The 9,689-nt window shown below is 36.1% G+C and overlaps 1 protein-coding gene across 1 annotated transcript in view; it reads left to right on the top strand.

Moving 5' to 3' along the window:
• LOC107601957 (DNA repair protein XRCC1-like) overlaps positions 1-9,182 on the top strand; it is a 41,305-nt gene extending 32,123 nt beyond the window's left edge. Inside the window, exons 12-20 of the mRNA XM_016294329.1 lie at positions 1,351-1,429; positions 2,443-2,452; positions 2,612-2,629; positions 4,645-4,715; positions 6,043-6,083; positions 6,850-6,989; positions 7,382-7,472; positions 7,630-7,705; positions 9,177-9,182. Coding sequence (XP_016149815.1) covers positions 1,351-1,429; positions 2,443-2,452; positions 2,612-2,629; positions 4,645-4,715; positions 6,043-6,083; positions 6,850-6,989; positions 7,382-7,472; positions 7,630-7,705; positions 9,177-9,182 — 532 coding nt within the window. The remainder of the gene's footprint in view (positions 1-1,350; positions 1,430-2,442; positions 2,453-2,611; positions 2,630-4,644; positions 4,716-6,042; positions 6,084-6,849; positions 6,990-7,381; positions 7,473-7,629; positions 7,706-9,176) is intronic.
• Positions 9,183-9,689: the final 507 nt, after the last annotated feature.

The raw sequence follows: 9,689 nt of genomic DNA, 5'->3' as shown, positions 1-9,689 counted from the left end.
CTCACACACACTCTCTCACACACACACACTCTCTCACACACACTCACTCTCTCACACACACTCACTGACTCACTGACTCACTCACTCACTCACACACACACACACACACACACTCACTCACTCACTCACACACACTCTCTCTCACATACACACTCACACACACACACACACACTCACACACGGATCAGCTCAGGTGTGTGTCCTTGCAGAACCTCCGAACACTTTTCTCGAACCCTTTTGCTCACACTTCTGTTTTATTCCCAATAATACTTCTGCTTGATAAAGCAGACGTTGATTGTTTGTTTTCATGCACATTTTAAAAGAATATCTCACCTAAAACCATTTGAAAATTTATAATTTTATAATATTATTTTCTTTCGTCAATGAAACAAACATGCTCTCATCAATACAGTGCGATGGCGATTTACACGGTTCACTATATTCCAAGTCGTACATGACATATGTCTTAAAGTAAATGAATCATATGGACTTGTTATAATTCTTATATTGTGTTATAATATTTATAATACTATAATACAGCCACAATCCCCATTATTTTACAGGAAAAAGAACATTTTGGACATTCTGCATTCAGATGCATCTTTTTAATCTCAATTCTGAGTTTACATCTCGCAGTTAATAACTCGCAATTGCAGTATATAAACTTCTGCAAGTCTGAGAAAAAGTCTGAATTGCATGATACAAACTCCACCAAAAATGTAAAAAGGTAGTTGCGATTTTTTTTTTTTTAATCTTACAATTGACTTTTTTTCTCCAAATTGCATTTCTGAGGAAATTACGAGGGGAAAAAAGGTCAGAAAGATATTTAAATTGAGTTAAATTGTAACTTTTAATTTTAAGAGTTTATAACTCGCAATTGTGAGATATAAATCACAGTTCTGCGGAAAAAAGTCAGAATTGCATGATATAAACTTTGCATTTACATCTCACAATTCTGACCTTTTTTTCTCAGAATTGACATTTCACAATTAATATTGCAATTATGAGATATGATAATTTTGTTATATTTTTAATGCTTGGCGGAAATAAGCTTCCATAGATTTAGAACAACTCAAGGATGAAATTATGACTTTTTTGATGATTTCTTTAATGGAGCAAATGTGCAAAATGTAAAGGTACTGAAAGAAAAAATGTGTATAATGGCTTAAATACACCAGGTCTGGTTTGTCTGTGCATCTCTTGTGTATTTGTGTATTTGTGTACAGTCTCAAATCCTGCTCCTGGAATCTCCATCAAAGCTTCAGACTTATCTCCTCCTGAATTAATGTTCAGGCGTTCCCGTCCAGTTGCAGTTAGACTCAGTCTGCCGTTTCTCGCTGTCTTTTCCAGGTATCTCATGAATGGAGCCGAGTCCAGTTCGGAGACTGAAGCAGAAGAGGATGAGAGCGAGGAGGAAATGCAGAAAGCGGTGATTGCTTTATATGTTCACGTCTCAAGAAACATGCAAAACTGTCTCGCCATCATTCGTGAATAAACAGAGCATCATAACCTTGCGTGTTGTTGCCATAGAGACGACATCCTCAGATTTGTTGACTTCCTGTCACGCATCGACTCAAGCAGGAAGCACATGAGTGCTTTTATTATATTTAATAATATTTTAAATTAGCTTAAATGCCTGCAACTTTTATTTTAATTTTAGTTTCAGTCATTTTTGTCATTTTTATTAGTTTTAAATATTTCTCTTTAATTCATATTTATATAATTCATATTCATATATGTGTATTTCAAGTTTAAGTATTAAAATAACTACAATTATTTTAATTCATTTTCATTTAAGTCGTTTTTTTCATGTAATATTTATATTCTTTTATTTTTTCAATTAATGAAAATTTTCACCTTTTTTTTTTATTTTTTTTATTAGTTTTTTTATATTTCTATTTAGCTTAATTTCTAAAAAAAATATATATATAAGTACTAAAACTACTAAAACTGTTTTATTTTAATTAGTCGCCAAAGCAACATTTCTAATTTTCGTTTACATTTAAGTCATTTTTTCATCTAATATTTATATTCTTTCAGCTTTTTTCAATTAATGAAATTTTCAGTAATTTGATAATTTATTTGTCATTTTTAAAATATTTCTATTTCGCTTTAATTCATATTTATTTCAAGTTTAAGTACTCTTTTATTTTAGTTACCTGCTAAAGCAACATTTCTAATTTCCATTTACGTTTAAGTTGGTTTTTCGTCTAATATTCATATTTTTCAGCTTCATTTCAAATAATGAAAAATTTCAGCTTTTTCAATTAACGAAAAATTATTTTAGAGCCACTAATAAAGCGCCACTGCAGCAAAGCTGTTCTCCACCTTTGACATTAAAACCTAAACATGCACACGAGGCGTTGAAAAACCAGACAGGAAGCCGATAAAGTCGTTTACGTGCAGGTTGATAATCTAGTTGTTTTGCTTAAACGGCTTAAGCAGAATCCGTGTAAGATTATGCATGTAAACCGAGAAGAGCTGCGTCCACAGCAAAGCTCATTAATGGCCATTTTGAGCGATTTATTGATCATCACCTTCTGAAGCTGAACACATGCCAGAACAGGTAAGGCTTGCCAACTGCGCTCAGGCCCTCATCGAAAGTCGTTAGCACGTGAACCCGTTTGCCGTGGGGTCCCTTCACTCCGGCTGCGTGTCGCACGATTACGAGGGAGGACAGGAGAGGCCGGGTTAATGAAGCAGCGCTCCAATCAATCAGGAGAAATAGAAACCGGAGGGCCATAAGAGAGCAGTAGGATTGGAGAGGCTGGAAGTGCTACAGACACGCGCCTGCAGCATTCGCACAGACGAGACTTGGGCATGTTTCTCATCTCTATGTAAATTGAGGGGCTGCAAGAGCAAGCCTCGCTCTCCTGGATGTGTTCATGCAACTTAAAACCATTCAGAGGAAAACGATGAATCATTGTGTATCGTGATCGTTATTAGGGCTGAGCGGCTGCACTGCATACTGTGCAATAATAGAGACGTCAACAGGTCGAGATTTAGATCTAGCACACAGAATATTGGGGAAATACAGAGTGGCAATGCTATTTTAGTGTAACTGAGATACTATTATCATTTTTTGTTAATTTATTCATTTTTTTATTAGTTTAGTTATTTTAGTACATTTATTTTTTGTAGTTTTTGTCTGTTTTATTTTTTTATTCATTTGTAATATGCCTGTTTTTATTAATAATTAATTATTAGTTATTTTAGTACATAGTTTTTTAAATAAATTTTTTGTACTGAGATACTATTATAATTTTTAATTAATATTTTGATTGTTTTATTTTTCTATTTTCTATATTTTAGTGTTTTTGTCTTTTTTATGATTTTTTAAATTCATTTTTAATATGCCTGTTTTTATAAGTTTTAGTTATTTTAGTACATAAAGTTTTTTTTGAATTAATTTTTTGTACTGAGATACTATTATAATTTTTTATTAATATTTTGATTGTTTTATTTTTATATTTTCTATATTTTAGTTTTTGTCTTTTTTATAATTTGCTATTCATTTTTTAATATGCATGTTTTTATTAGTTTAGTTATTTTAGTACAAAAATTTTTTTTTTTTTTTTTTTTTTTTTGTGTTTCAGCTTTGGCAGAGCATGATAGGCTAAAACTATATAGATTTACGTCTTTGCACTTTTCATTTGTAAAGCTTTTCATTTTCTGGACTGTCCGTAATAGGCTTTCCTGCATGATTATTTAAATATTAAGATCAGTTTGTGGTGTATACTGTTGACTTAAAATACGATTACTGTCTATTTCTATTATGTTTTTTCATGTTGTGCGTCTGCTCGCAGAGGGCGACGCGTCTGGCATGGACACTGAAGATGAGCTGAACAGGTAAGACATTTATTGCTTTCTAAATATGTCATCAGTTGTCCTTTGACGTTCCCTGTTTGTGCTCTTTTCCCAGTTGTTTTGAGATTCTCGTTATTCAGGCTCTTGAAAAATGTTGTCTAAATGCAGCTAAAGAAGAGTTATTGATCAGGGTCAAAGTGCAAACCTGCACTTATTTGATGAAAAATACAGTAAAAATTGTGAAATATTATTATAATCTAAAACAGCTGTTTTCTCTGTGAATCTCTGTTAAACTGTAATGTATTTCTGTGATGCGCAGCTGTATTTTCAGCATCATTACTCCAGTCTTCAGTGTCACATGATCTTCAGAAATCAGTATAATATGCTGCTTTAAGAAGCATTTCTGATTATTATCAATGTTGAAGACAGTCGTGATGCTTGCTTTCTTTTCTCGAGGATTTTTTTGATAACTGGAAAGTTTAAAAAGAACAGCATTTATAGCATATGTTGTGCTTGCTGAATAAAATTAATTTCTTTAATAAAGAAACCAATTCATCTGAATGGTGTAGTGTATGCCAAAAATGACATTTAAAATATTTAATAAACAGAAATGCATTGACCGGGTCGTTGTATGCTTGTTAATTAATTATTTTGGCTAATTTGATAATGCATTATAATCAACTGCAGAATCATACCAGGCTATCAGACAAAAGTCCTCACATTTATGTTGGTCTCAACTCATGAATGTCAAGAAGTCTTTTGTTTTCCAGATGCGTAACGCTCCAGTGTTTGTGTTCGGCTGATTTAGGGTGAAGATGGAGAGCAGGAGGAAGAAAGCAGCAAAGGAAAGCACAGTTCAGGTGAAAGATGAAGATCTGTACGGCGGCTCTACTGATGAGAACACGGATGCTGAGGAAGAGGAGGATAAACCCATCCCTGAACTGCCAGGTCTGCCTCACCGCTTCATCTTGACATGGATGTCTCGAGTATTACATTTATTAAAGTATTAGTTCACTTCCAAAATATACATTTCCTGGGCATTTACCCTCCTCCATGGCATCCAAGATGTTCACGTCTTTCTGTATTCAGTCGCAAAGAAATGAAGGTTTTTGAGGAAAACATTCCAGGTTTTTTCTCCGTGTAATGGACTTCAATGGGGACCAACGGGCTGAAGGTCCAGATCACAGTTTCAGTGCAGCTTCAAAGAGCTCTACACGATCCCAGCCGAGGAATAAGAGTCTTGAACATCTCTGATGACATGGGGGAGAGTAAATCCCCAGGAAACTTTTATTCTGGAAGTGAACTAAACCTTTAAATCATCTTTGTTTTTGCTCCTTCAGACTTCCTAACAGGAACACGCTTCTATCTTTACGGCAAGTTCCCTGACAACCAGAAAAGGCAACTTCAGCGCTACATCATCGCCTTCAACGGGTACGAGACAGGCATGCATTCAGATAATTGCGAGAGCGTGACGCATCCGTAATCCGTTTGAAGCGCTTCAGATGAATGGCATTAGCGTCGGCAGGCCTTCGAGAGGCTGTAGGTGGAGCGTGACCGATGAAATGATCTGATCTGTTTGATTCCTCAGAGCTGTCGAAGACTACATGAGCGAGAAGGTCCAGTTTGTCGTCACCAGCGAGGGATGGGACGAATCCTTTGAGGATGTGAGTCTTGCGTCTTTACGTCTGCGCGCGCACACACACACAAGTGAGCACGCTCCCACTAGTATTTGTAAATATTAAGCTGCAAAACGATTCATTTTTAAATATGAATTCTGCGTGTCTCTGTGTTAATGAATGGCGCAGACGCACGGTGTTGTGTAGTACTCGTACTGAAGCGCGCGCGACGCTTGCGGTGATATTAGCCTCTGTACAGACATTAAATACATGAACAACATCTCCAGAACTGCCCTGAGGGTCACTTCATGAGCACTTGACCGTTTCATTTCAGTAAAACTATCCTCATGTCATACTTTTTTTTTTGATAAAAAATTTTTTTTTTTTTTTTTTTTTTTGTGTTTCAGCTTTGGCAGAGCATGATAGGCTAAAACTATATAGATTTACGTCTTTGCACTTTTCATTTGTAAAGCTTTTCATTTTCTGGACTGTCCGTAATAGGCTTTCCTGCATGATTATTTAAATATTAAGATCAGTTTGTGGTGTATACTGTTGACTTAAAATACGATTACTGTCTATTTCTATTATGTTTTTTCATGTTGTGCGTCTGCTCGCAGAGGGCGACGCGTCTGGCATGGACACTGAAGATGAGCTGAACAGGTAAGACATTTATTGCTTTCTAAATATGTCATCAGTTGTCCTTTGACGTTCCCTGTTTGTGCTCTTTTCCCAGTTGTTTTGAGATTCTCGTTATTCAGGCTCTTGAAAAATGTTGTCTAAATGCAGCTAAAGAAGAGTTATTGATCAGGGTCAAAGTGCAAACCTGCACTTATTTGATGAAAAATACAGTAAAAATTGTGAAATATTATTATAATCTAAAACAGCTGTTTTCTCTGTGAATCTCTGTTAAACTGTAATGTATTTCTGTGATGCGCAGCTGTATTTTCAGCATCATTACTCCAGTCTTCAGTGTCACATGATCTTCAGAAATCAGTATAATATGCTGCTTTAAGAAGCATTTCTGATTATTATCAATGTTGAAGACAGTCGTGATGCTTGCTTTCTTTTCTCGAGGATTTTTTTGATAACTGGAAAGTTTAAAAAGAACAGCATTTATAGCATATGTTGTGCTTGCTGAATAAAATTAATTTCTTTAATAAAGAAACCAATTCATCTGAATGGTGTAGTGTATGCCAAAAATGACATTTAAAATATTTAATAAACAGAAATGCATTGACCGGGTCGTTGTATGCTTGTTAATTAATTATTTTGGCTAATTTGATAATGCATTATAATCAACTGCAGAATCATACCAGGCTATCAGACAAAAGTCCTCACATTTATGTTGGTCTCAACTCATGAATGTCAAGAAGTCTTTTGTTTTCCAGATGCGTAACGCTCCAGTGTTTGTGTTCGGCTGATTTAGGGTGAAGATGGAGAGCAGGAGGAAGAAAGCAGCAAAGGAAAGCACAGTTCAGGTGAAAGATGAAGATCTGTACGGCGGCTCTACTGATGAGAACACGGATGCTGAGGAAGAGGAGGATAAACCCATCCCTGAACTGCCAGGTCTGCCTCACCGCTTCATCTTGACATGGATGTCTCGAGTATTACATTTATTAAAGTATTAGTTCACTTCCAAAATATACATTTCCTGGGCATTTACCCTCCTCCATGGCATCCAAGATGTTCACGTCTTTCTGTATTCAGTCGCAAAGAAATGAAGGTTTTTGAGGAAAACATTCCAGGTTTTTTCTCCGTGTAATGGACTTCAATGGGGACCAACGGGCTGAAGGTCCAGATCACAGTTTCAGTGCAGCTTCAAAGAGCTCTACACGATCCCAGCCGAGGAATAAGAGTCTTGAACATCTCTGATGACATGGGGGAGAGTAAATCCCCAGGAAACTTTTATTCTGGAAGTGAACTAAACCTTTAAATCATCTTTGTTTTTGCTCCTTCAGACTTCCTAACAGGAACACGCTTCTATCTTTACGGCAAGTTCCCTGACAACCAGAAAAGGCAACTTCAGCGCTACATCATCGCCTTCAACGGGTACGAGACAGGCATGCATTCAGATAATTGCGAGAGCGTGACGCATCCGTAATCCGTTTGAAGCGCTTCAGATGAATGGCATTAGCGTCGGCAGGCCTTCGAGAGGCTGTAGGTGGAGCGTGACCGATGAAATGATCTGATCTGTTTGATTCCTCAGAGCTGTCGAAGACTACATGAGCGAGAAGGTCCAGTTTGTCGTCACCAGCGAGGGATGGGACGAATCCTTTGAGGATGTGAGTCTTGCGTCTTTACGTCTGCGCGCGCACACACACACAAGTGAGCACGCTCCCACTAGTATTTGTAAATATTAAGCTGCAAAACGATTCATTTTTAAATATGAATTCTGCGTGTCTCTGTGTTAATGAATGGCGCAGACGCACGGTGTTGTGTAGTACTCGTACTGAAGCGCGCGCGACGCTTGCGGTGATATTAGCCTCTGTACAGACATTAAATACATGAACAACATCTCCAGAACTGCCCTGAGGGTCACTTCATGAGCACTTGACCGTTTCATTTCAGTAAAACTATCCTCATGTCATACACACACAGAAATGAAAAGGTATTTACGGCAACTCGTCAAAATAAAAGTTCGGTTTAACTTGAAGACATTGTGGCAGACAATTGTTGAGTAGAATGTACGTAACGGGCTACTACTACTAAAATTATTAAATCTTATTTTTAAGGAATAAGCATTCAATATTTCTTCAATGTTTTAATTGTAATATTAAACTACCTTTATTTTCCAAAAAATACAATTTGTTTAATTTTCATTACTTAAAAGATAGATTAAATGAATGTTTTATGCCTTAAAAAAAATTTAAATACATAACACAGAATTTCTGAGCAAAAAATCATGAGGCTATTGTAAGAATAAATGGAACTTGTTTTATGCTTTCAAATAATTAGACGTGCTTGGTTACAATAAAACATAAGGTTGGAAAAATAAAACATTTCATAGGGCCCTAAACATGTAATATTTGTTAAACTTTTAATAAATTGATGTTAAATTGTTTAAGTTTCATGATTTTAATTAATTAGACATGCTTTTTGATTAGTAAAATGTAATTTAACCATTAAAAAGGAGTCCAGAAAAAAAAAAAAACGGAATCTACAAATTCTGAGTATGGGTTACCATACTTGGCAACATGTCACGGCAGAAGATGCTACCGTACCAGCCCTACACTGTCGTCCCTTAAGAGCGAGCTTAAAGGAATAGTTCACCCAAAAGTTAAAATGTGATGTTTATCTGCTTAGATGTAGGTGACTTTGTTTCTTCAGTAGAACACATATGATGATTTTTAACTCCAGCCGTTGCAGTCTATCAGTCGTATAATGCATGGCAATGGTAACAAAATCTATGAGAGTAAAAAAAAACATGCACACCATCAATGACAGGCAGAAGATGCTACCGTACCAGCCCTACACTGTCGTCCCTTAAGAGCGAGTTTAAAGGGATAGTTCACCCAAAAGTTAAAATGTGATGTTTATCTGCTTACCCGCAGGGCATCCGAGATGTAGTGAACTATCCCTTTAAGTCGTTTTGCTCTGAGAACACAGCCATCAATCTCAGCCTTGACCTGAACCGATCTTAGCCGTCTTAGAGGAATAGCTCGACTTACGAATTAAGTGTTTACAAAACCTGTATGACTTACAGTATTTTTGTTTTGCCGTTCTGTTAAACATCTTTTGTGATCCGTCATACAGGTTTAGAGGGATGCTTTGTTTCGATGTTGAAAAGCGGACTAATGGCAGAGACCAACCCACCAACCCCGAGATAAAAGACTGATCCATATTCATGACCTGCTTTACCAGCAACCCAGAAGCTGTTAAATATTAATTACTGAAGACCTGAACCTGAGGTCCCTTTTGGATCTGACTTATGCAGAGCATACTCATTTAATATGTATGTTCACATATATGGTCAATTATTGATTAGATGATCCATATTTACATTTGCCGCTTAAGACAGAAGCGTTTTAGTATCTCTAGGTGTGGCCTACAGAATATCACAATAATATTGCTTTGGTTTTGAGCTTTTTGAATATTCAAACAACCATATTTATGAAAAAAAGCACCTGATATAAATACTTATATTTGTAGGAAATGTATGATAGGTGAACTTTCGCAGTTTTAATGTTTGATGTTTACTTGTTTTTAACGCGTGTCTCAATTTTGATGTCTTTTGTTGTTGTTGTTGTTGTTGTTTTTTTCTTTAAA

The sequence above is a fragment of the Sinocyclocheilus grahami genome, unplaced genomic scaffold, assembly GCF_001515645.1.
Source record: "Sinocyclocheilus grahami isolate Dianchi unplaced genomic scaffold, SAMN03320097.WGS_v1.1 scaffold316.1, whole genome shotgun sequence".
Lineage (NCBI taxonomy): Eukaryota > Metazoa > Chordata > Actinopteri > Cypriniformes > Cyprinidae > Sinocyclocheilus > Sinocyclocheilus grahami.
This window is presented reverse-complemented; position numbering and strand designations above follow the sequence as displayed.